Below are 27,907 nucleotides of genomic sequence, written 5' to 3'. Positions count from 1 at the left end.
ACCTTTTTAGAGTTCTGTGTTATACTATTTACTGTATACCTGCCATAAAGACCCTGCCTTATTTTCTTCCTTCCAATGCTCCTCTGCCATTTTGTTTACTTTTAGGCTGCTTACGCTTTTTATCTGGCTACCTTATTAGTTTAAAGCCTTTATTTGATTTTCTGGATTACAGCGCAGATTAAAGCAGTAATCTGCAGCAAAGTGGCAAACTGAATTCAACCTAGAGAACCGCCACGTTACACAGGGAGGACATGACCACATTAGAGACCACATTAGGATACAGAGCAGATTTACAAGGATGTTGTCAGAAATATGGAAATCTAGTGACAAAACAAAGTTGGGATAGGCTGGGTTTGTAATCTCTGGACAGAGAAGGCTGAGAGGAAATTTAATTGAGGTGGACAAATTTATGAAAACTAAGAAGGACTTATTTCTGTCAGCTGAGGTTCAAGAACAGAAAAATCGGTTTTACAATTGCTGGTAAGAATTAGAGAAGAGTTGAGGAGTCTTTACTTTCAGTCAGGCCTGATGGTGCCCAGTTTGAACTAAATCAGACTCTCAGAATATTGGCCTGAGCAGAACACAAAGTGAGGCTGCTGTTGAGCCAGCTTTGGGAAAGGAGAGGGCAGTTTGTAGAGTCCCCTCAAAAGCTAATCCCACACTCCAGAGCCTGTTCTGAAGAACATGAAACATGTGGTCCGAAGGTCTGAAGTGATACAGCAGTGAAAGCAATGGTGAAGATGGTTGGTCACAGAAATCTGAGCATTGTAACTGGAGAACTAATAGCTAGTACATAGGCAGTGTTTCTTAGGATGAGGGAGCTGAAGATATCAAGGATAGCAGCAAGTGACACCATCATAATCCGAGTCTGATGAATGTGTTCAACACACTGTACTAAATGAGGTGAAGATAGGAGTGCTGAAGGAAGCCTGACACAGTCATGTAACAGAGGGGGCCCCCCTAGGAAGAGAGTGATTTTGGGTATTTCCTAACAATTATTCCTGTTGGGGACAAAGGCAATACCTGTGAGGATGAAGAATTGGGGTTGTTCCTTCACTATCCAAGCTTTTAAAGGGTGACACAGATATTGACGCTGTACCCTCACCTGCCAAATCGGGCTGCTGTTGATCCATACCACTCACTGGAAGCAGTGATGTCTTCATCAGCAATCGTACCATCCTGCATTCCCAAAGCGTAACGACACAGGCCTGTGGCAAAAAGGAACACCTCAGTGACAAGTCAACTGTCTCCAAGAGAACTGCAAAATTACACTTTATAGCCCGCACTGAATACATCCCATCTAACATGGCCATTGTGTTCTGCTCTATCAAGAGATTTGAGAGGTGTCAGTGACTATAGAAAGAGAAGGTCAATCAGCCCACTGAGCTTGTGTAAGCCCTTTGCAAAAGCTCACTAAGTGGTCCCTGTCAAATAGATTATAACTAGAACCGTCCCCAAGTCTGTATTATTGAATTAGTAAATAATCCTGAGAGACTCGAATCCAACTATGACAGACAGTGAACTTAAATAGTGTTTAAAAGAATACTGCTTTGGGTCTAATCTGCAAACTGAGTGCTGATGATTGTCCTAGTTTTCCAAAGTGAAGTGACTGGCCCACTCAATCTAATTTTTGCAGAATCATAGATGTGAAATATTTCATGAACCAATACAACTGGGCAGTGATTTCCAAATAAATTGCCTTTCCTTTGTATTTAAAAATCATTCCTAAATTATTTGAGTGTGATGAATCTGTTGCATTTTTAGAATATAACTGGATGTGGGTTTATTGCAAAAAAGAAATGCTGTTTAATCAGTATCTCATTCACGAATTTAAAATGACCTTAATAAATTCTTTGAAATTAGCAAGATGCATGTTACCAACTGAAAAGGTTTCAGAAACCTTGTTGGTCACAATTCCTTTGATTTGCAGCAAAGTGTCCAGGAGAAATCAGTAAACCCAGCGTATATTCAAGCAGGACAGTCTCAGACCAATGACCATTAAACTACCAGATTGTTGTAAAATCTCAATAAGTTCATGGACATATCTTTGGGCAGGAAACTTGCTGATGGAGTTACCACTCTGACCGAGATGATCCAATTGCACTCACACAGTAATCCAGAGGATGAAGATAATGCCCTGGAAACATGGGTACAAATTCCAGCGGGTAGAACTTAAATCCAATAACTTAGTAAATCTAGAATTGAAAATTATAAATGCCGGAATTGAACAGGAAACTATCACCAATTGTTGCAAAATTCATCTGGGTCACACAAGGAAATCTGCCATCCTTACCTGGTCTGGACTACATCTGGCTCAGTGGGAATGATGGCACAGTGGCTCAGTGGTTAGCACTGCTACGTCACTGCACCAGAGACCCAGGTTCAATTCTAGTCTTGGATGACTGTGCGGAGTTTGCACGGTCTCTGTGTCTGCATGGGTTCCCTCCAGGTGCACCGGTTTCCTCCCACAGTCCAAAGATGTGTAGGTTAGGTGGCTTGGCCATGAAAAATGGGGAGTTTCAGGGATAGGGTGGAGGACTGGGCCTGGGTGGGATGCTGTTTGGAGGGCGGTGCAGACTTGATGGGCCGAATGGCCTCTTTCCTCAGTGAAGGGGTTCTATAAATCTATGGCTCTGGGGACAAGCAATATGTGTGACTCTTAACTGCCCTCGAAATGGCTCGAGCAAACCCTTGGGATGGCTAACAAATCCGGGTCATGTCCATCTCCAATAACAGAATTCGAGAAACAAACCTGATGTTTAACTACCCTCCGAAGTTGTTTAGCTCTCTGTTCAGTTGTAGCTAACCTCTGTCACTAGGTTCTAAAGGCTCACTGACACTCTTGGGAACAAACAGCAGGAAGTGGGAGTAGAACTAAACCACATTTATCACTCTCTAGTAATTAAGGAGAAATGCTGGCAGCGAAGGCAATGTCACTGAAGCAGCCAACCAAAGGGCCAGGCTCATGCTCTGGGGACATGAGTGCAAATCCCATCATAACAGGATGAAACATTAGTCCAACGGCAACCATGAAACCTTGTTGATTGTTGTTAAAACCCATCTTGCTTCCAAAATGCCTTCCAGGAAAGGAAGTCTGCCATCCTCCATGTGACTCCAGACCCATAGCAATGTGCTTGATTCTGAGATGGCCCAGGAAGCCACCCAGCTGTGTCAGACTTTTATAAAAGTCTGGACAGCCGACCCAGCATCAAACTTGGCACCAGAGAAAAAGAACAGCAAACACAGCCATTTCGTCTCCTTACTAACAATCGGGAGCTTGTGCCAAAATTGGGAGAGCTGTCCCACAGACTAGTTAAGCATAAGACTGATACTATCTGCCTGGTATGATTCATTGACAATGATATGTCCCAGATGTGATTGCCAGCATTCCTGGGTTATGTTCTGTCTCACTAGCAGAACAAACCTGATAGAGGTGGTGGTATAGTGGTATACAGTCAGGAGGGAGTTGCTCTGGGAATCAATATTGGCTACAGAATCCATGAAGTCTCATGCTATTAGGTCAAACAGACAAGGAAACCTCCTGTTGGCTACTACATACTGCTCTTTCCTTGGTTGGTGAATCAGTACTGCTCCACATTGAACAACAATTCAAAGAGACAGCAAGAGTGGCAAAGGTATAGAATGGTCTCTGGGTTGGCAGGGGCTGGTGGTGGTTATTCAATGTCCATCACCAGGAGTGGCTCACCTAAAACTAAAATGTCAACCTGGTGAAGCTGCAGAACAGCTTCTTGACTACCTATGTGTTGAACATTAGAAGTAATAAGTGACAGACAAAGCGATTCTACAACCAAAGGATCAGACCTAAGCTTTGTAGTCCTGCCCCATCCAGTTGTGAATGGTGTTGGGACAATTAACAACTTAATGAAGGCAACCCCATAAGTATCCCCTTCTTCAATGATGAGGGAGCCCAACACATCAGTGACTGTAAGAAGGGAGCAGATGTAGGCCATTCAGCCCATCGAGTCTGCTCTGCCACTCAATGAGATCATGGCTGATCTGATATTCCTCATATTCACTTTCCTGGTTGTGAGTTTGCTCGCTGAGCTGGTCGGTTTGTTCTCAGACATTTCGTCACCATGCTAGGTGACATCATCAGTGAACCTCTGATGAAGCGCTGGTGTTCTGTCCCACTTGTTATTTGTGTGTCTTGGTCTAATTTGTTTGTAGATCTTGCCGTTGGGACACCAATCAACGAGACTCCTATGGGATCACCAATATCAGGACTCTCAGCAGAAGCAGTTAGGCAGAGGTTAGAAAGAACAGCCCTTCCCACAATCCAGCCCAAGCTTTGGGTCCACTATGTGGATGACAACTTTGTCATCATGAAACGCAACAAATTAGAACAAACCCACAAACACAATATACCAGTAAGGATGTTGTTAAGTTCACTAAAGAGGGAGAGAACAACAACAGACTCCCCTTCCTAGACGTCACAGTAGAACAAAAAGCCAATGGAGAGCTGCAGACCAGCGTCTACAGGAAAGCCCCACACACTGACCAGATACTCAACTACAGGAGCAATCATCACAACACTGAAAAACGGAGCTGCATCAGGACATTATTTAAACAAGTCGTAACACACTGTAGCACCCAGGAACTACGAGAAGCCAAGGAAAAACACTTATACAACATATTCAGGAACAGGGGTACCCGATGAGCGCAATCCGCTGATTTCTACACAACAGACGTAAACAAGAAGACACAACACACCCAGAGACTCTAGCCACCCTGCTATACACTAAAGACATCTCAGAGATGACGACCAGATTACTCGGGCCGCTAAGCATCATGGTAGCCCACAAACCTACCACCACACTGAAACCACTCCTGATGAATTTAAAGGACCTCATACCAACAATCAGCAGAATGAAAGTCATATACAAACTACCCTGCAAGGACTGCAACAAACATTACATCAGACAGACGGGCAGGAAACTAGCCACCAGGATACATGAACACCAACTAGCCACCAAAAGACATGACCAATTATCACTGGTATCCATACACACAGACAAAGAGGGGCACCAGTTCAACTTGAACAATATATTCATCCTAGGACAGGCTAGATTAAGATATGCAAAGAGGGATATCAGATCGACTTGGAAAATACCTCCATCCTGGAACAGGCTAAACAAAGACATGAATGGGAATTCCTAGAGACCTGGCCTTCAAACTGGAACTCCATTAACAAACATATTGATATGGACCCCATTTACCAATCTCTCAGAAACAGCACTGGAAGTGATATCACCCAATACAACAGACCAAGACACACAAATAACAAGTGGGACAGAACACCAGAGCTTCACATTGGAGGCTCACTGATGTTACCTGGTGTGATGACGAAACATCTGAGAACTAATCTATCAGTTTAGTGAGCAAACTTACAATCTGATCCACAACCTGAACTACAATTCTCCTCCAAAATCGCATTCACTTTCCTGCCTTTTCCCCATTATCCTTAATTCCCTCACTGATTAAAAATCTGTCTAACTCGGTCTTGAATACATTTAATGACCCAGCTTCCAACAATCCCTCTGTGGTAAAGAATTCCACAGATTCACAAGCCTCGGAGGGAAGAAATTCCTCATCTTGATTTTTAATGGGCAACACCTACTCTGAGATGATTCCCTCTGCTCAGACACTGTCCCACAAAGGAAAACAACTTCGCCACCTCTACCCTGTCAGGTCCCTTAATAATTTTACATGTTTTAATAAGGTTTCCTCTCATTCTTGCAAACTCCAGTGAGTACAGATGCAACCAACGCAACCTCTCTTCATAAAATAGTCCTTCCATTCCCAGGATCAATCTAGTGAACCTTCTTTTGTTCTTCATCCACAACAGTGTAGTCATCTAATCTAAAAATCTAAAAACAGTGTATCATTCCCAAGATTAGGGAACAAACACTGTTTGCCGTAGTCCAGATGTGGTCTGATTATTGCTTTGCATAGTTTCAGCAAGACCTCCAAATTGGTATACTTCATTTCCTCTTAAGTAAAGGTCAAAGCAAAGGTGCAAAAGATAAGGCTGAAGCATCTGCAAAAACCTTTACCTAGAAGTGACAAGTAGATGGTTCATCTCAACTTCCTCTGGAGCTGCCCAGCATCACAGATGCCACTCTTCAGTTGTTTCATTTATGGTATGGTATCAAGAAATGGCTAAAGGCACTAACTACTCCAAAGGTTATAGGCCCTGACAAAATTCCAGCTCTAAGACTGAAGACTTGTGCTCCAGAATTTGCTGCACCTGTGGCCAAGCTATTTCTGTACAACTATAACTCTGGCTTCTACCTCTAATGTGAAAAATTACCCAGCCTATTCTCCATTACCAGTAAGATGATGGAAGGGGTCATCAACAGTGCTACCAAGCAGCACCTACTCAATGACACCCAGCTTAGGTTCCACCAGAGCCATTCAGCTCCGAACCTCATTATACACTTGGTTCAAACATGGACAAAAGAACTAAATTCCAGAGGGGAGGGGAGAGTGACAGCCCTTGACATCACGGCTGTATTTGAGTTCGTGTGACATTGAGTCCAAGCAAAACTGGACTCAATGGGTATCGGGGGCAAACTCTCCACGAGCTGTAGTCATGTGTGGCACATAGGAAGATGGTTGTGATTGCTGGAGGTCAGTCATCTCAGCTCCAGACATCTCTGCAGGAGCTCCTCAGGGTAGTATTCCAGGCCAATAACCTTCAGCTCCTTCATCAATGATCTTTCACCATCGGAAAGTCAGAAGTGGGGATGTTCACTGAGAACTGGACCGTGTTCAACACCATTCGTGACTCCTCAGATACTGCAGCAGTCCATGGCCAAACACAGCAAGACCTGGACAATATTCAGGCTTGGGCTGACAACTGGCAAATAACATTCATGACACACAATTGAATCGAATCGAATCGAATTGAATTGATTGTCACGTGTACCGAGGCACAGAGAAAAGCTTTGTCTTGCAAGCAATACAGGCAGATCACAGAGTTATGGAGCATAGATAATAAATAATAGGTAAACAGTGGCAAAAGCAAAAAAAACACAGGTACAGGTGAATGTTAAGAGGTTGTGAGTCCATTCAGTATTCTAACAACAGTAGGGTAGAAACTGTTTCGAAACCAGCTGGTGCATGTGTTCAGGCTTCTGTACCTTCTCCCCGATGGTAGAGGTTGTAGAAAAACATTGCCAGGGTGGGATGGATCTTTGAGAATGTTGGCGGCCTTTCCTTGATAGTGGGCCTGGTAGATGGATTCTATAGATGGGAGGTTAACCTTTGTGATTGTCCGGGCCGAGTTCCCCACTCTCTGTAACCGTCCCTGATCTTGAATGGTACAGTTGCCATACCAGGTAGTGATACATCCAGACAGAATGCTCTCGATGGCGTCCCTATAAAAGTTGGCAAGGGCGTTCACCATCGTGGCAAATGTCCTCAGCTGCCTAAGGAAGAAGAGATGTTGTTGGGCCTTTGTAACCAGTGCGTCCACACGGAGAGTCCAAGAAAGCTTGTTGTGGATGACCACTCCGAGGAGCTTGACACTCTCCACTCGTTCCACCTCTGTGCTGTTAATGTATGAGGGGGGCATGAGTAACATCCCGCCGAAAGTCAATAATGAGTTCCTTGGTTTTGCCCGGATTGAGAGCTCGGTTGTTCTCAGTGCATCATTTTTCCAGGTCTTCCACCTCCTGTCTGTAGTCTGTTTCGTCGCCATCTGAGATTCGACCGACTATGATGGTGTCATCAGCGAACTTGTAATAATAGCATTAGTCTGGTATTTGGCGATGCAGTCAGGGGTATACAGTGAGTACAGTAGGGGACTGAGTACACACCCCTGGGGGGCTCCAGTGTTGAGTGTTAGTGAGGATGAAATATTGTCCCCATTCTTCACTGATTGTGGCCTGTGGGTCAGGAAACTGAGGATTCAGTTGCAGAGAGTGGGGCTTAGTCTGAGATCACTAAGTTTAGTAAGCAGTCTTGAGATAATAGTGTTAACGACTGAACTGTAGTCAATGAGTAGGATTCTTATGTAGCTGTTCTTGGTGTTAAGATTTCTGAACAATGGTAACCCCCAGGATGTTGAGAGGTGGAGCATTCAACGGGGCAATGTCAGGCTATGACCACCCTCCAACACGACAGAAGCAAACCAAACATCCCTAACATCTAATGCCATTACTACCACTGACTGCCCCACTCTCAACATCCTGAGGTTATCATTGTTCAGAAATTGAACTGGACTGGATCCATAAATATTGTTGTTCCAAGAATACGTCAAAATAGCTCGGAGTCCTGGGATGAGAAACTCACCTTCTGATTCCCCAAAGCCTGTCCACTTTCTGGAACAGAAGCACTGCAGGTCAGGCAGCCTCCAAGGGGCAGGAAATTCAATGTTTCGGGCAAAAGCCCTTCATCAGGAGTCTGTTCCTGATGAAGGGCTTTTGCCCAAAACGTTGATTTTCCTGCTCCTCAGATGCTGCCTGACCTGCTGTGCTTTTCCAGCACCACTCTAACCTTGACTCTAATCTCCAGCATCTGCAGCAGTACCCACCTTCTGGAAGACACAAGACACATGATGGAATACACCCCATTGGTCTGGATGAGTGCAGCACTGACGAGGTCTAACATCATCTAAGACATAGTATCCAAATTTACCTTCATGAAACCTTCAGCAGGTTTCCAGAGGGAATGACTATCTTTTCAGGGAAAACAATCTCCCCAGCTTTAACCATTACTTCAGTCACCACACAGCCCAAAATTGAGAGCAGCCAACTCGAGCAGAACGAGTCATATGTGCTGTGTGTATCAGTCACTCACTGCATGAGCAGGTCCCAGTGATTAAATCCAGGTGCAATCTACCGGACCATCAAATCATCAGCATCCACAACTTCTTACCAGGATTGACTTGAGCTTTAGAATTCCCGGGATATTGAAGCATTAGCAGGAAGCACCAAAGCATTATTGGTAGGAAGGCACTGTTCAGACTGAGAGAGAGTTGACTTTGCAGCAAAAGGGTTTCAGGTCTACATCTCTCTGTAAGGAAGGAAAATAAGCACAATAATTACCAGGAATATCAAATAACAAATGAAGACGATGATAACTAGTAACAAAAAGCAAGGATCGCAAGCAGTAATCACCAGGAATATGAAGCAATGAATGTGAAACTGGAGGGTGTCTCTGTGTTTGTGCCCATGCAGCTGTACAATAACAAGCTTTGTTTCCATCCTTGCTTCTTGTGTTGTCCAAGTTCCGAGTCTCTCTTGACTCAGTGATGGATGTAATAGCTCTGGTCAACACTGCGCAAACACAAGTTTGGCAGCTCCCAGCAAATTCCTATGCTTGATCCCTTACAGCTTCTCTTCCTCTCTCTCTCTCTGTCAGGCTTGGGCTCCTTCCAACCGAGCTGATGTCACGTCAGAAACTAAAGGATACTAAACAATCTGCCGTGGTCATGTATTCGGGTCAGAGGATGTGACCTGTCCTAACTCTTTCGACCTGCAAAATGAGAACAGGAGAATAGCCCAAACCATTGCTTGGTGATGAATCCTGAACACGCGGGCAGTGGCAAAGGTGAGCCTATACCAAGGAATGTGCCATTGTTTGTGTTTTGCAATCGGCAGGCTGCACTCAAGTCACTTTGCGTACAAATCAACATTTCGTTAATCTCAGAACGTCCTCCTAGATAAACACACAGCCTGTTACAGGCACAAGGGCTGCTGACCCACCAGCCTGTTGAGGAACAACGTGTCCCTCTTGTCAGTTTAAACACTTTGTTGGTTTAATGGAAAGTAAAGAAAATGCACTGATTGAAATGAAATAGCCATCCATCTCACAGTAGTTCATCTCAAACCGGACCTCTGTTAACAGAGTTCATTGTGAATCAATACAGGAATAGTTCATTTCACAAACAACTGGAGTGGGGATGCCAAAACAAGAATGTCAACAGAGCATATGAACAGACCCATGCCTCCCGCAGTACCCACTCCCTGGCCCTCGGCTGCCATGAAGCCAGTTATTTCCCAAAGTATTCCCGATCCCCTCTTCACCAGTTTTCTGACCATTGGAATCAGAATTGCCCAGGAATTCCGAGAGATATTGGTTAACCGCAAGCTCACTGGTGGTTAGTCATCCCCCATGATACCTGTCCAATCTTCTCCCCTGGTAGCAGAACATGAAACAAATTTCGGCAGAACCAAGTCTAAAGGTCAACAGGGTACTGGAGGCCTCCTGCATGAAGGCCAAACTAGCCACAGTCATAGTTCTCACCCTCCTCTTCACCACTCATCCCTAATTGCTCAGAGGGCAGTTAAGAGTTAACCACATTGCTGTGGTCTGGAGTCACACGTAGGCCAGACGAAGGGCAGCAGCTTCTTCCCTGAAGGATGTTATTGAGCAAGTATGTCACAAAATGTTGGGAATCGTTCTTCTCTGAACAGTTTATGTACTAGCAGAAGTGTGCCAGCAGAAATAAACACATTATTGGTAAGCCCACTCTGCCATTTCATATTATTTTCTTTCTAGTAAATCTGATATAACGTCTTCAGATCCCCCATCTGTAAAACTCTCCATGGGGAATGTTGGATTGTCTGTACTCTATATTATCGATGATACGAGGGAAGAATGAGGACCCTGTGGTTAATAACTCTGTTTCACTCTCTTGAGGGAACAGGGAAATTTGAGGTAAGTGTATCACAGTTGCATAGCACTTTAGCCTTGAATGGTGGGAGCTAAAACAAAAACAGAAATTGCTGGAGAAACTCAACAAGTCTGGCAGCATCTGTGGAGAGAAAGGAGAGTTCAGTGACCCTTCTTCAGAACTACAGTGGCTAAGTGCTGATGCCAGGGGATGGAGGGGTAAGGGGTGGGCAAACAGATGGAAACAGAGCTGAGAGGGAGAGACAGAGCTGAGAGGGACAAGAGTTAATCCACCTCCCCTCACTCCTACTGGACAGATTGGAAGTCAGTGGGTTTGTAATGGATATCTATGGCCAGCCTATCCCCAGCAATGGAAATAGAGATGTCGAGGAAGAGAAGGGAGGAGTCAGGAATGGACCAGGTGAGGGTGGGAGCGAGGTAGAAGCAAAATTGATCATTTTTTCCAATTCTGAATGAGATGGGGAAGCAGCATCAATGATAAAGCGTTTTGAGTAGGGACCCAAGCAGAATTGGGACAAGCAATGTTCCATGTACCCTACAACAATCAGGCATAACTGGGGCCCACATGGATTCCCGTGGACACACTGTTGATCTGAAGAAAATGAGAGCAGCTAAAAGGAGAAATTGTTTAGCACGAGGACAAGCTCAGAGGAGGGTGGGAATGGTTTAGGAAGAAGCAGAGAGCCCTGAAACTATCCCGATGAAGGATGGATCTGTAAAGAGATTGCATGTCCATGAGGTGCACTTCCTGTTGTCCTGGCTAATATTGATCATAAACAGATTATTTGGGTATGATCACATTGCTTTCTGTGGGAGCTTGCAGTGCACAGGATAAGCACAGCTTTCCTACACATCAACAGCAACTACACTTCAAAAGATACGCCAAATGGCTTAAAGCCCTGAAACTGTGATCGGCACTATTTAAATGCAAAGTTTTTTTTACTCTATTGTCAGAATTGCCACACACACTAGATAGGAAAGATGGACTGAAGTTTAAAAGAAATTCCACAGGAAGTGAAGGGTTAACTGCTTTCCATGCCCAGAGTGAACATGTGGAATGAATTATTCAGCGCAGCACGGAAACAGAGGGTGTGAAAAGATTTCAGGGCAGATCGGAAAGATCATTGAGAGACAAGGGAGCGCACTCAGACTAAATCAACCTGGCAGGCTTTAGCACAAGTCAATCCAATCCGGCCTGAGACTCGCACTGCATTCCACCCCAAAACGTGCCTTCAGTTAGGTCAAAACTACTTTGTACCCCACCCCCACCCCACAACAGTAATGCTTGAATTCTATAATTCTCCATCTGATCCGCATCAGTTAACTCTTGCAGCCCAACTCAGTGCATCACTTCTCAGACTCTCCCCTCCTGCCTTCCCTTTCACTGTCCCACTGACCAATCCCTAATGCTATTATTCCCACCCCCCAACCGATGCAGCCTCTCACTCAGTTGTGTGTTAGATAAGTTGAGCTATCAATGTGCAATTTCAAGACCGGGTATTGTTCCAAATATTTAATGCTGCGCTTCTTTTTAACAGAGGGCACAATTCCTTCTCTCTGACAAGTCTTGCATTTCCACATGACGTGGTATCCGTCAAGTCTGTTTAAGCACTGGGGTGGGGGTAACGTAAAGAAGAGAGGACTCCTCACCCGGTCCAGTAGGAGTGAGAGGAGGATCCTCCCCACCCCACACTCCTCAAATCCCAATAACTCCCCATAAACCAAATGGTACGAGCACACCAGTCCATCCCAGAGAGGTGAGTCCCTGTTTGACTCCTTGGGCCTGATCAGGACTCCACAGACCAACATGACCTTCCATGAGAACCACCAAGAGTCATCACAGCTCAGGCACTCGACTCATCCCTAGCAAACTGAGCAGGAGTCTACTCCGTCATTTAACAGGGCTGAACTGTGATATCAACTCCGATTTCATATGTCTGATCCTCATATCTCTCAATTACCTTCAGAATCCAAAGAATCTTTGCTTGGTATTTACTCAATGACTCAGTATTCCCTGGGGTAAAGAATTCCAAACACTCTCAACCCTACAAGTCAAGAAATCTCTCATCATCTTAGTGCTAATGACTACCCCTATTCCTAGAAGAAAGTGAGGACTGCAGATGCTGGAGATCAGAGCTGAAAATGTGTTGCTGGAAAAGCGCAGCAGGTCAGGCAGCATCCAAGGAGCAGGAGAATCGACGTTTGGGGCATGAGCACTTCTTCAGGAAGGGCTCATTCCTGAAGAAGAGTTCATGCCCCAAACGTCGATTCTCCTGCTCCTTGGATGCTGCCTGACCTGCTGCGCTTTTCCAGCAACACATTTTGTACCCCTATTCCTATACAGTTAATTTTCTAGCCATGGAAACAGCTCCTCAGCATCAACCTGGCGAAGTCTGTACAGAAGCTTACATCTTTCAATGTGATCACCTCTCATTGTTCTGAGCTCCATAAGCTCATTTTAATCAATTGCTTCACACAGGGCAGCCCGAACATAGCAGGCACCAGTTATGTGAGTTTTCACTGCACTCAATCTAATGCAAGTACTTGCTTGGGTATGGAGACCAAAACACCATGCAGTACTCCAGATGCAGCCTCACCAAACACCTAGACAATTACAGCAAGATTTACTCTAACACCACTGCAATATAGGGCTGACATGTCACGTGTCTTTCTGACTGCTGGCTGTGCCCATACATTAAATTGATATTTTGTGAGCAAGTAGATTCAGATTACACTGTCCACCAACACTTCATAATTTCCTAACTTTTCAAAACTATACTAATTTAATAATCTTACTGAGATAGACAAGCAAGAGGCTGGAAGGACACAGTAAGCCAGGCAGCATCAGGCGGTGGAAAAGTCAACGTTTCAGGTGTAACCCTTCCTCAGGACTGGGGGGTGGGTACAAGGGAGCTGCAGATAACAGGTCGGGGAGCGTGAGGTAGCTGAACATAGGTAGAGGGTACACCTGGTCAATAATCTTACTCACAACCTCAAAATTCCCCACATTTACATTCTCTTGCAGACTGTGTCCTCCTCACGGCTTAATGCCCAATCTAATTGTGTCATTTGTAGATTCTGATAAATGGATGCATTACACTCAGCCTTTACATGTACATGTTTGGCATAAGTTGCAATAGCTGAAGCACAGTACTGATTTTTACAGCAGCCCAATATTCACAACCTGTCAAAAATGACCCATTTACAGTATTCCTACTGGCTTTGACCTTTAACCAAATCTCGGCATAATCTATTGTATTAGTCTCTGCCATAAGCACTCATTTTGTGCAGTCACAGCACGAAGAGTGAGACTAATGTGTATCTATAAGTGGCTAAAATGACTACAGATTAGAACATGAGACCTCACAGGGAGTGATAAGACCCCAGACCCCGAATTGGGAAGGAAGTAGCCAACTCCATGGTGTTGAGCTTTTGAATATTGAATGAAATAACAGAGAGAGACCATTTAGCCCATTCTGTCTGTACTTCAAAAGAGCGGTCCAGTTCGTGTCAACTCCTCTGGTTCACCTTAGGCCCTTCCCTTCTCTCTCCAATTCCCTTGGAAAGTTCCAACCAAATTTGCTTCCACTACCTCATCAGGCAGTAGTCCCTGCAACTTGCAGCACAACAAGATTTTTCATCGCTCCTTTTCTGCTTTTTGAACCAACATTAATCTGTGACTTAGGGTCTTGTGGTACACTGGCAGCATCCCTACCTCTGCATCAGAAGTTCCAGGTTCAAATCATGCCTGACCCATGTCCAAATAGGTTGAAAAAAATTATTTTTTAAAAATCCGTAGCCTCCGATCACTGGTTGTTTGTCAATGGAAATAGAGTTTCCTAATCAACTTCATCAAAACCTTTTCCACGATCTCGATCAAATCTCCCCGATTCTTCTCTGCTCAAAGGAGAAGTGGTTTCTTCAGTTTTTTGCCGGTGAAGTGGAGCCTCCCACCGCTCGAAGCACCCTGAAACGTTAACAGGCCGGGCTGCAGCCACCCGGGGCTGAAAGTGTTAACAGCTCTGGTTGCAGTGAGTGGGTTGACGGGAGGGAGAAACGCAAGCTAATTGACTGCAGCTGAAACCCTGAACGGAATCAGACTGAGCTGCCTAGGGAACTCGGGCAGGATTCACTCAGAGAAGCCAACAAAACAGGGCCCAGAAGGTGGAACAGATGGTTAAGGTCATGGAATTGGTTCCCTCTGCTGTAAGTTCATCACAAATTCCACTGTCATTCGCCCTTCCCCCCCCCCCCCACCACCCCTCCAAGCAGAATCTGTGCAAACTTACAGACTGGGAACTCAATCAGTTGAACTCTTACTTTGTTCAACAGGAAGGCAGAGAGGCTCAAAAATCTTCAATTCAGTGTCAGCGTGAGGACTTCAGAATGACAGAGAATGAACAGCCACAGTTCCTAGCCACATTAAACACGGGATGAGGCCATTCAGCCCCTCTGACCTATTCCACCATTCAGATCAGAGCTGAACCACAGCTGAATTTCTCACCTTTACGCCAAAAGTCTCAATATCCTCAGCCACAAAAATCTGTCTTTAACGTCTACAGTCTTTAACATCTAACATACAAAAAGTCCTTAACATCTACAGCCCTTCCAGATTTCCATGTGCACTTCCAGACTCCCTCCTGAATGGCCTGGCTATACTTTCGTAATGATTCTGTTTACAAAAGAACACAAGAAACAGGAACATTAATAGTCTTAGGCCATTCAGCCTCTCAAGTCTGTCCAGTCATTCCACAAGATCATGACTGTTCTCTTGTGCCAGCTCCCCACAGCTATCAACACCTCACGATTTCAATAATTGATATACCTCCTCTTGAAATAGCTTTGTTGCTTTAAGGAACATCACTCCTCTGCTTCTTCTGGGCTTCCCCAACCCATCGCCTTGGGATATGTGACTCACCCCACCACATCACTAACCATCTTAACAAGAATCATCAGGTCAAAATGGCTGCCAAGACAACCATTACCACATGTGTAAAACAAGACAATTTGTGTCAGGCAGTGCCCATCTTTGGAAGCAGAAAACAAGCTTGAGGGTACAGAGGCTTCCTCTGAACCAGGAACATTCAAAAGGTCCTTTTGCCTTCAATACTCCTTGAAACCAGAGACTCACATTTTCCTACGAAAGTTCGGGCAGCACAGTGGCTCAGTGGTTAGCACTGCTGCCTCACAGCACCAGGGTCCCAGGTTCGATTCCAACCTCGGGCGACTGTCTGTGGGGAGTTTGCAAGTTTGCACGTTCTCCCTGTGTCTGCGTGGGTTTCCTCCCACAGTCTAAAAGATGTGCAGGTCAGGTGAATTGGCCATGCTAAATTGCCTATAGTGTTAGGCGCATTAGTCAGAGGGAAATGGGCCCGGGTGGATTACTCTTCAGAGAGTCGGTGTGGACTGGTTGGGTCAAAGGACCTGTTTCCACACTGTAGGGAATCTAATCTTATCTTACATGGGACAGAGGAAATGGAAGATTGAGCATGTGGTGGAGTGGGGTAGTTGCTGAGACATGGGGCAGGGCTAGAAGACAGAGAGTGTCTATCAGGTTAAAAAACAGTAGATCAAAGTACAAAGAAAGGAAAATGGCGAGCTGGATGGAGTGAGTGGCTCGACATGGGACAACAGAGAGACACCAGAGCTCGCCATGCAGTCTGTAGTGGAAAGCAGGGAAGGGTCAGCAATTGAATTACAGTGCAGCAACCATTTGACCCTACAGTTCTCTGCTGCTCCTCCCACTTCAACTCACTTGAGCTGCATATTCATCACTTCCTTTTACCCTCGCACATCCTCCAGCTTCCCATTAAATGTACTCACCTCACTTACTCCAGAGTTTCATATACTGATCATTCTGAGGAAGAAAGTTTGTCTGAATTTCATTCAGAGATTTATTAGTGACTAGCTTTTGTTTACAGCTCCTAGTTCCAGGCTCCCCTGCAAATGGAAACGTTATCTTTACATTCACTAACCAAATTCTTCCATAAGCTGAATTACCTCTTACAGGCCTCCCTTCCGGCAAAAGGAGCTACAGTCTTTAGAAATGGTCATCCTCCTCAGAGCCAGCTCAATGAGACCACACTCAGGCACCTTTACTGTCTGGGTTCTGGAGGAATGAGTGTTCTCCATTCCACCAGACTCTATGAGTATCAGAATTCATCTGGCTATCTGGCAGCCCTCTATCTCCAGCTGAGAGTGACCAAACTTTTCAAATACAGTGCTGCTGACTAGGATCGTTTATCAACCAGCCATTTAATTCACATTCTGAGGTCTCTTGCAGACTCCAAGTGTCTCCCTGGAAGTTGAGTCACCAGTCAATGTGGGACATTAGGCTCCTCCTAAGACCTTGTCCTCCTCTTTGTGACACTTTTACCTCACAACTTGGGTTTACCCATGAGCCAAATGAAGCCCTCATTCCCCTTGCCTCAGACGCAAAACTGAGATTGGTCAGTATTCACTGCAAACAGCAGCACCCAGACATTTCACTGAGGTTTCTCTTTATTCACTCATGGTAAGTGAGCATCCCTTGCTGACTAGCATTTGTCAGTCTCCCGTTGTCCTGAAGGTGGTGTTGAGCTGCCTTCTTAAACCACTGTAATCATGTATTGTAGATTTACCCGCAATGCCATTAGAGGGGATTTCATCCAGTGACAGCAAAGGAAGATTGATATATTTTCAAGTCACGACAGTGCGTGGCTTGGAGGGAAATTACAGGTGGTGGTGTTCCCTTGTATTTGCTGCCCCTGGCCTTCTAGATGGAAATAGTTGTGGGTTTGGAAGGTGCTGTCAAAGTATCTTTGGTGAATTTCTGCAGTGCATCTTGTAGGTCGTGCACACTGCTGCTACTCACTATTATTGGTGGAGGGAGTGGATGCTTGTGGATCTGGTGCCAACCAAGCGCATTACTTTGCCCTGGATGGTGTCAAGCTTCTTGAGTGTTGCTGAAGCTGAACTCATTCAGGCAAGTGGGGAGTATCTCATTACACTACTGACTTGGGCTTGTAGATGGTGGTCAGGCTTTGGGGAGTCAGGTGGTGAGTGACTCGGCCATAGTATTCCTCGCCTTTGACCTGCTCGTGTACCCACTATGTTTATATGATGAGTCTAGTTGGGTTGCTGGTCAATGGTGACCCCCAGGATGTTGATATTGGGTAAAGGGATAGTGGTTAGATTGTCTCTTACCAGAGACGGTCATTTCTTGGCATTTGTGTGGTGTGACTGTTACTAACCACTTGTCAACATAAGCATAGATAGTGTGCAAGTCTTGCTGCATCTGGACATGGACTGCTTCAGTATCTGAAGAATCAGAAATGGTGCGGAACATTGTGCAATCAGTGAAGATCTCCAAATCTGACCTTATGTTGGAGAGAAGGTCATTGATGAAGCAGTTAAGATGCCAAAAGAGAAAATGCTGGAAAATCTCAGCAGGTCTGGCAGCATCTGTAAGGAGAGAAAAGAGCTGACATTTCAAGTTGAACTGACCCTTTGTCAAAGCTGTTCGAGTCAGTTAGACTCGAAATGTCAGCTCTTTTCTCTCCTTACAGATGCTGCCAGACCTGCTGAGATTTTCCAGCATTTTCTCTTTTGGTTTCAGATTCCAGCATCCACGGTAATTTGCTTTTAAGCAGTTAAGATGGTTGGGCCTAGGACCTTACCCTGAGGAATGCCTGCAGAGATGTCCTGGAGTTGAGATGACTGACCTCGAACAACCACAACCATCATCGTATCTGCCAGGTCTGTCCCAATACCCAGTGATTCCAGTTTTTCCTGGGCTCCTCGATGCCACACTTGGTTGAATGTGTCTTTGATGTCAAGAGCTGTCACTCTCTTGTCACCGCAGAATTCAGCTCTTTCATCCAAGGCTGCAATGAGGTCAGGACCTGAATGGCCCTGGCACCACCCAAACTGGGCGGCACTGAAGAGGTTATGGCTGAGCAAGTGCTGCTTGATGGAGATACAGAGTCTCCATTAGCCTATAGCTTAATACTGACTGTCTCAAACTGTTAGTTCAGTGAGCAGGAAGGATTAGCAGCTGAGAATACAGAGAATGAATTCTAATGTTGAGGTCAAAATCTTCCCTGGGGGATTCGGGCTGGAATTCAGCAGCAATGCTAGATTCAGCCTTACTATGTTGGTGTGGCTGGAGTTCAGTGTCAGCATTCTGGCTACAACTGGAGTTCAACTTTACTGTCCGGTGAGGAGTTTGGTGCCACTGTCCAAGCTAGTTAGCTAAGGATTGCTTTCTTCAGCCAGTCTGGCCAAGGTTGGGTGGTTTGGCTTCGATGGGTTGATTATGACTGTATTGGGTTTTTGAGCTACAAAAGGGTTCACTATCCAAGCTGTAGAGAGGTAAGTCCTGAACCCTCTCATAGGTAAAAACAATGACTGCAGATGCTGGAAACCAGATCCCGGAATAGTGTAGTGCTGGAAAAGCACAGCAGTTCAGGCAGCATCCGAGGAGCAGGAAAATCGACGTTTCGGGTAAAAGCCCTTCATCAGGAATACAGGCAGAGTGCCTGCACCAGTCTATTTGTGAACCTTCTCATCACAATTGGATGCCTTCTTACACACCTTGGCACTACATTTAAACTCTGGCCATTTTCTATCAGGGGTTGTCTTATCCATCTCCATCTTTGAGACTCCCTTGCCCCCAGGGAAGATAGAAATAAGAAGGAAGAGACCATGGAATGGACTGTTCTAGATGAAGGGTGTGATGGGGAATATAAGGATACTGTCAGTTAAGAGGAGGCACTCTCCCCATCATCACACTAACAGCTCCAGCCTTTGAAACCAACATCATAAGTAGTTGAAATGCAAACACACTTAACATGTGCTGTGAGCCTGACTCCGTAAACAAGCACTTTCTGCCAGGTAAACAAGGCAATGAACCAAATACCGTTCCCTGGCCTCTCCAGCCAGCTCAGCCATTACAACAGACAGTATCACTTTCAAAAGCTGGGTGGCACATCAATGAAGTGTCACTCACACATCCCATCGTCGATCCCCAAATGGCAAGAATAAGACCCAAACATTCATACCCCCACCTCATACCAACACAACTCTCTCAACAAACACCATTGCAACCCAGAAATAAAGTTAAAGTCGTACTCATACAAAATAGTGTTCAGTACAGTTAGTGAGTACCTCACCAGTCAGGGTCACTGCCCAGTCTGGACCCTGGTGACAATGCCAGCAATGGTCACTGCCCACTCTGGACCCTGGTGACAATGCCAGCAATGGACACTGCCCAGTCTGGAACTTGGTGACAATGCCAGCAATGGTCACTGCCCACTCTGGACCCTGGTGACAATGCCAGCAATGGTCACTGCCCAGTCTGGACCCTGGTAACAATGCCAGCAATGGACACTGCCCACTCTGGACCCTGGTGACAATGCCAGCAATGGTCACTGCCCAGTCTGGAACTTGGTGACAATGCCAGCAATGGTCACTGCCCAGTCTGGTCCCTGGTAACAATGCCAGCAATGGACACTGCCCAGTCTGGACCCTGGAGACAATGCCAGCAATGGACACTGCCCAGTCTGGGCCCTGGAGACAATGCCAGCAATGGACACTGCCCAATCTGGGCCCTGGAGACAATGCCAGCAATGGTCACTGCCCAGTCTGGACCCTGGAGACAATGCCAGCAATGGACACTGCCCACTCTGGACCCTGGTGACAATGAGAGCAATGGACACTGCCCACTCTGAACCCTGGAGACAATGAGACCAATGGTCACTGCCCAGTCTAGACCCTGGTGACAATGAGAGCAATGGTCACTGCCCACTCTGGACCCTGGTGACAATGAGAGCAATGGACACTGCCCACTCTGGACCCTGGTGACAATGCCAGCAATGGACACTGCCCACTCTGGACCCTGGTGACAATGAGAGCAATGGACACTGCCCACTCTGAACCCTGGAGACAATGAGACCAATGGTCACTGCCCAGTCTGGACCCTGGTGACAATGAGAGCAATGGTCACTGCCCAGTCTGGACCCTGGTGACAATGAGAGCAATGGTCACTGCCCACTCTGGACCCTGGTGACAATGAGAGCAATGGTCACTGCCCAGTCTAGACCCTGGTGACAATGAGACCAATGGTCACTGCCCACTCTGGACCCTGGTGACAATGCCAGCAATGGACACTGCCCAGTCTGGACCCTGTTAGCCCTGTGCACCCGCAATGCCTGCCTCATCGTAGGGTATGTGGAACAGTCCATCTTCCGCAGTTACACTGGCACCACCCCCCACCTTTTCCTGCTCTACATCGATGACTGTATCGGCGCTGCCTCGTGCTCCCACGAGGAGGTTGAACAGTTCATCCACTTTACCAACACCTTCCACCCCAACCTCAAATTTACCTGGAACGTCTCAGACTCCTCCCTCCCCTTCCTAGACCTCTCCATCTCTATCTCGGGCGACCAAATCAACATGGACATTTACTATAAACTGACCGACTCCCACAGCTACCTAGACTACACCTCCTCCCACCCTGCCCTCTGTAAAAACACCATCCCATATTCCCAATTCCTTCGTCTCCGCCGCATCTGCTCCCAGGAGGACCAGTTCCAAAACCGTACAACCCAGATGGCCTCCTTCTTCAAAGACCGCAATTTACCCCAGACGTGATCGACGATGCTCTCCACCGCACCTCCTCCACTTCCCACTCCTCCGCCCTTGAACCCCACCCCTCCAATCGCCACCAGGACAGAACCCCACTGGTCCTCAACTATCACCCCATCAACCTCCATATACAGCGTATCATCCGTTGCCATTTCCGCCACCTCTAAACGTACCCCACAACCAGGGATATATTTCCTTCCCCTCCCCTATCAGCATTCTGAAAAGACCACTCCCTCCGTGACCCCCCTCGTCAGGACCACACACCCCCCACCAACCCAACCTTCACTCCCGGCACCTTCCCCTGCAACCGCAAGAAATGCAAAACTTGCGCCCACACCTCCCCCCTTACTTCCCTCCAAGGCCCCAAGGGATCCTTCCATATCCGTCACAAATTCACCTGCACCTCCACACACATCATTTACTGCATCCGCTGCACCTGATGTGGCCTCCTCTACTTTGGGGAGACAGGCCGCCTAGTTGCGGAACGTTTCAGAGAACACCTCTGGGACACCCGCACCAACCAACCCAACCACCCCGTAGCCGAACACTTCAACTCCCTCTCCCACTCCACCAAGGACATGCAGGTCCTTGGCCTCCTCCATCGCCAGACCATAGCAACACGACAGTTGGAGGAAGAGTGCCTCATCTTCCGCCTAGGAACCCTCCAACCACAAGGGATGAACTCAGATTTCTCCAGTTTCCTCATTTCCCCTCCCCCCACCTTGTCTCAGTCCCAACCCTCAAACTCAGCACCAACTTCCTAACCTGCAATCTTCTTCCTGACCTCTCCGGCCCCACCCCCACTCCGGCCTATCACCCTCACCTTAACCTCCTTCCACCTATCGCATTTCCAACGCCTCTCCCCCAAGTCCCTCCTCCCTATCTTTTATCTTAGCCTGCTGGACACGCTTTCCTCATTCCTGATGAAGGGCTTATGCCCGAAATGTCGATTCTCCTGCTCCTTGGATGCTGCCTGACCTGCTGTGCTTTTCCAGCAACACATTTTCAGCTCTGATCTGCAGTCCTCACTTTCTCCCTGGTGACAATGCCAGCAATGGTCACTGCCCACTCTGGACCCTGGTGACAATGAGAGCAATGGTCACTGCCCAGTCTGGACCCTGGTGACAATGCCAGCTATGATCACTGCCCAGTCTGGACCCTGGAGACAATGCCAGCAATGGACACTGCCCACTCTGGACCCTGGTGACAATGCCAGCTATGATCACTGCCCAGTCTGGATCCTGGTGACAATGAGAGCAATGGTCACTGCCCAGTCTGGACCCTGGAGACAATGAGACCAATGGTCGCTGCCCACTCTGGACCCTGGAGACAATGAGAGCATGGTCGCTGCCCAGTCTGGACCCTGGAGACAATGAGACCAATGGTCGCTGCCCAGTCTGGACCCTGGTGACAATGAGATCAATGGACACTGCCCAGTCTGGACCCTGGAGACAATGAGATCAATGGACACTGCCCAGTCTGGACCCTGGTGACAATTCCAGTAATGGTCATTGTCCACACCATGTGGAAACACAAAATGAACCTTGCTCAGCTTCAGTGTCGTTTAGGAGCTTTCAAGAATTGAATCAGTGTGGTGCCAAAAAAATACTGCCAACAGATTGTTAGAGAGCAATGCGGAGAATTGGAGCCCAGGTTATGAAGCGTGGCAGAGAACCGGCAAGTCAACCTTGAACTCAATTGCATCCATGCCCTCTGCCACCTTTAAAGTTGACTGTTCCAACACTTTCCTCACTGGTCTCCTATATACTAGGCTCTGTAAACAGGAGGTCAGTCAGTAACCCCCCACCAAACCTTGATCACCATTTCCATTTTTGTGCTGCCTCCCCACCACAGATAGTTTTTTATTTCCCGTGTCTTATCGCTTCATCCCTTCTCTTGTAGGTAAAAAAGGGTCAGACTGCTATTTGAAAAGATGCAAAGTGCAGGGTGATGAAGAGAAGGAAGGAGACAAGCAGTAAGTGAGCTGTACACTCAGAGGGCTGGTGCAAACACTTTGAGCTGAACAGGCTCCTTCTGGGCTGAAATACTCCTGTGATTTCACTTTTTTTCACTTTAGCTTCCATGAAAACACGAATGTAAAAGGTTAATACTGAGGAATGGATTAAGCACTGCTGAGTATGCTAATGTCACATGGACTGGGATGGGAGAACAGCTCTGGATCTCAAGACTGAACACCAAGGTCTCCCTCAATCTCAATGATAATGTCTAGCACACTAACGTAACTTGTACCTAGTTGCTATCAGACACTAAACGGCAAAAATATCCAAAGATATTTTGTTCGACGCCTTATATTATATGCAAAACTCTGGTCATTTTCTAATCTAACTGCATCTTGTTTAACGAGAGCATCCTCTCGTTAGATGATCAGGTAGCTTTCCTCGACCCGACTAGAGGTTGCAGACCCTATAGATCCCAACCCTGCAAGAGGACAGTGGTACTAAATCTACCAGAGGGATCCTACCCTCATGTGATGAGGATCCATCTCACAATGCAGTGGGAAGTGGCACAGACTCCACTTAGCTGCAGCAACAAAATACAGGCAGTCATGCAGATGTGAGAAAACCTCAGGCACGGCTTTACAAAGGCAGCCAGGCAGTCAGCACTGAAGTGGAACATTAAAGAACTCTGCAGAAGAGAGTCTGGAGGCAAGATGCAACAAGGTAGAGCCTACAGTTGGCAGCATAAAACATTTCAGACCTGGAAGAAACTTGCAGCAATGAGGATCTCCATGGTGCTGGAACACTTAGAACATTACAGATTTTGTTGAGTTCTGATCATCTGCAGGTTGAGGTTCATCCTGAGGGTGAACGGACATTAGAGGCTCGGTCAGTAAATTCAAATCCCCAGTCAGCAACAGAAACTAAAAAATGGTGCAACTTAACAGCCTGGACAGGTGAGAAGTAAGCAAAGCCCAGATAAAGCAGAATGCTGGCACCATGAGGCTCCAGTCAAGGGAATCAAGGATCACAGAAGCAATTTAAAATGGGGTTGCACACCAAGGAATGTCTCAAAGTCAGAATTAAAGTGGTAAAGGGGAAAATGAGAAAATTAGGAGACTATTGAGATTGAAGAGAAGGTGACAAATCCATTACTGTAACCATGGTGTAGGTTCAAAAACTTACTGCATTTGCAGACTGAATTATCCAAGAAGCAATGAATATTCTTATTCAGATAGGAGGAATTGTCAAGAACAGATGTGCCCTCTGATTAGTCCTGGGAGATGGGTGACTGGAGAGGTTGGTGAGAGCGCCCATTTGGAAGACACAGAGATACTCCAAAGGGGCTTGTCCAACCCTCTGAAAAGATCAGACAGACGGAGGGGTGACCTTATAGAGGTTTAGAAAGTAATGAGGCGCGTGGATAAGGGGAATGGCCAAGGATTTTTTCCCAAGCTGGGGGAGTCCAAAACTAGAGGGCATTGGTTTCAGATGAGAGGGCAAAGATATAAAAGGGACCTGAGGGGCAACGTTTTCATAGAGAATGCTGTGTGTATGGTGCAAACTGCCAGTGGAGGTGGTAGAGGTGAGTACAATTCAAACATTTAAAAGACAGTTGGATGGGTATGAAGAGGAAAGGTTTAGAGGGGTATGGATCAAATCTTGGCAAATGGGACTACCTTTTATTATATCTGGTCAGGATGGATGAGTTGGATGAAAGGGTCCGTTTCTGTACTGTACACCTCTATGACCCACAACTGCATCACAAAGTCCATGCAGTACCATTACAGATCATTATTTTCCAAGCAGCCTCATTGTTGCACCATGTACCCAAGAAAGCCCCATTACAGCACCCTGGTCACCCGCACAATTCCATTGCAGCACCATGTTCACCTGCCTACCCCATTACAGCACCCTGCTCACCCACACAACCTCATTACAGCACCCTGGTCACCCACACAATCCCATTACAGCACCCTGGTCACCCACACAACCCTATTACAGCACCCTGGTCACCCGCACAATCCCATTACAGCACCCTGGTCACCCGCACAATCCCATTACAGCACCCTGGTCACCCGCACAATCCCATTAAAGCACCCTGCTCACCCACACAACCGCATTACAGCACCCTGGTCACCCACACAATCCCATTACAGCACCCTGGTCACCCACACAATCCCATTACAGCACCCTGGTCACCCGCACAACCCTATTACAGCACCCTGGTCACCCGCACAATCCCATTAAAGCACCCTGCTCACCCACACAACCGCATTACAGCACCCTGGTCACCCACACAATCCCATTACAGCACCCTGCTCACCCACACAATCCCATTACAGCACCCTGCTCACCCACACAACCTCATTACGGCACTCTGGTCACCCACACAATCCCATTACAGCACCCTGCTCACTCGCACAATCCCATTACAGCACCCTGTTCACCTGCCGACCCCATTAAAGCACCCTGCTCACCCACACAACCTCATTACAGCACTCTGCTCACCCACAATCCCATTACAGCACTCTGCTCACCCGCACAAACCCATTACAGTACCTGCTCACCCACACAACCCTATTACAGCAACTTGTGGACTCGCACAATCCCATTACAGCAACCAGTTCACCCACACAACCTCATTACAGCACCCTGTTCAACCGCACATTACCATTACAGCACACTGTTCACCCACACAATCCCATTACAGCACCCTGCTCACCCACATAACCTCATTACAGCACCCTGCACACCGGCACAACCTCATTATAGCACACTGCTCACCCGCACAACCCCATTACAGTACCCTGTTCACCCGCACAATCCCATTACAGCACCATGCTCATCCATACAACCCTATTATAGCACCCTGTTCACCCGCAAAATCCCATTACAGCACCCTGCTCACCCACACAACCTCATTACAGCACTCTGTTCACCCGCACAAACCCACTGCAGCACCCTGTATCTCATCTGCACAATCCCATTACAGCATCCTGCACACCCGCACAACCCCGTGACAGTACCGTGTACCACATACAACACCCAAAGCACTCTGTACCTCCCACAATCCTATTACAGCACCCTGTACCTCTCACAACCCCATTACAAAACCCTGTCTCCCACACAACCCCATTACAACACCCTGTATCCCACACAACCCCATTACAACACCCTGTATCCCACACACCCCCATTACAGCACCGATTTCCACACAGCCCCATCACAGCACCCTGTATCCCACACAGCCCCACGACAGCACACTGTATCCCAAACAGCCCCACGACAGCACCCTGTATCCCACACACCCCCACTACAGCACCCTGTATCCCGCACAGCCCCATTACAGCATCTTGTATCCCGCACAGCCCCACGACAGCACCCTGCATCCCACATAGTCCCAGTACAGTACCCTGTATCCCACATAGACCCATTATAGCACGCTGGGAGAAAGTGAGAACTGCAGATGCTGGAGACCAGAGTTGAAAAATGTGGTGCTGGAAAAACACAGCAGACCAGGCAGCATCCAAGGAGCAGGAGAATTGACGTGTCAGGCATAAGCCCTTCTTCAGGAATGAGGCTGGTGTGCCAGGCGGGCTGAGATAAAAGGTGGGGGGGAGGGGCGCTGGGAATACGATAGGTGGAAGGAGGTGAGGGTGATAGGCTGGAGAGGGGGTGGGGGCGGAGAGGTCGGGAAAAAGATTGCAGGTCAAGAGGGCGGTGCTGAATCTGGGGGATAGGACTGAGATAAGGTGGGGGGAGGGGAAATGAGGAAGATGGAGAAATCTACATTGATCCCGTGTGGTTGGAGGGTTCCTTGGTGGAAGATGAGGCGCTTTTCCTCCAGGAGTCGTGTGGTCAGGGTCTGGCGATGGAGGAGGCCAAGGACCTGCATGTCCTTGGTGGAGTGGGAGCGGGAGTTAAAGTGTTCAGCCACGGGGTGGTTGGGTTGGTTGGTGTCCCAGAGGTGTTCCCTGAAACGTTCCGCAAGTAGGCGGCCTCTCTCCCCAATGTAGAGGAGACCACATCGGGTGCAGCGGATACAGTAAATGATGTGTGTGGAGGTGCAGGTGAATTTGTGACAGATATGGAAGGATCCATTGGGGTCTTGGAGGGAGGTGAGGGGAGAGGTGTGGGCACAAGTTTTGCATTTCTTGCAGTTGCAGGGGAAGGTGCCAGGAGTGGAGGTTGGGTTGGTGGGGGGTGTGGACCTGACGAGGGAGTCGCAGAGGGAGTGGTCTCTCCAGAACGCTGATAGGGGTGGGGAGGGAAATATATCCCTGGTGGTGGGGTCTGTCTGGAGGTGGCGGAAATGATGGAGGATGATACGTTGGTGGGGTGGAAGATGAGGACCAGTGGGGTTCTGTCCTGGTGGCGATTGGAGGGGTGGGGTTCAAGGGCGGAGGAGCGGGAAGTGGAGGAGATGCAGTGGAGAGCATCGTCGACTACGTCTGAGGGGAAATTGCGGTCTTTGAAGGAGGAGGCCATCTGGGCTGTTCAGGAGTGGAATTGGTCCTCCTGGGAGCAGATGTGGTGGAGGCAAAGGAATTGGGAATACGGGATGGCGTTTTTACAGGGGGCAGGGTGGGAGGAGGTGTAATCTAAGTTGCTGTGGGAGTCAGTCGGTTTGTAGTAAATGTCCGTTTTGAGTCGGTCGC

The 27,907-nt window shown here is 47.2% G+C and overlaps 1 protein-coding gene across 2 annotated transcripts in view; it reads right to left on the bottom strand.

Annotated features, from left to right (window-relative positions):
* LOC140469638 (discoidin domain-containing receptor 2-like) overlaps positions 1-27,907 on the bottom strand; it is a 143,679-nt gene that overhangs the window by 99,454 nt on the left and 16,318 nt on the right. Inside the window, exons 1-3 of one of the 2 annotated variants that reach the window (XM_072566337.1) lie at positions 14,378-14,614; positions 8,902-9,039; positions 1,106-1,208 (exon numbers count right to left, since the gene is read on the bottom strand). In XM_072566337.1, coding sequence (XP_072422438.1) covers positions 1,106-1,208; positions 8,902-8,965 — 167 coding nt within the window. In that variant the 5' untranslated portion in view covers positions 8,966-9,039; positions 14,378-14,614. Of the gene's footprint in view, positions 1-1,105; positions 1,209-8,901; positions 9,040-14,377; positions 14,615-27,907 lie in introns of those variants that run through there. The other variant, XM_072566336.1, reaches the window with a different exon arrangement.

The sequence above is a fragment of the Chiloscyllium punctatum genome, chromosome 49, assembly GCF_047496795.1.
Source record: "Chiloscyllium punctatum isolate Juve2018m chromosome 49, sChiPun1.3, whole genome shotgun sequence".
Taxonomy (NCBI): domain Eukaryota; kingdom Metazoa; phylum Chordata; class Chondrichthyes; order Orectolobiformes; family Hemiscylliidae; genus Chiloscyllium; species Chiloscyllium punctatum.
The sequence above is the reverse complement of the archived record's forward strand: the minus strand, read 5'-3'. Positions and strand labels throughout refer to the sequence as shown.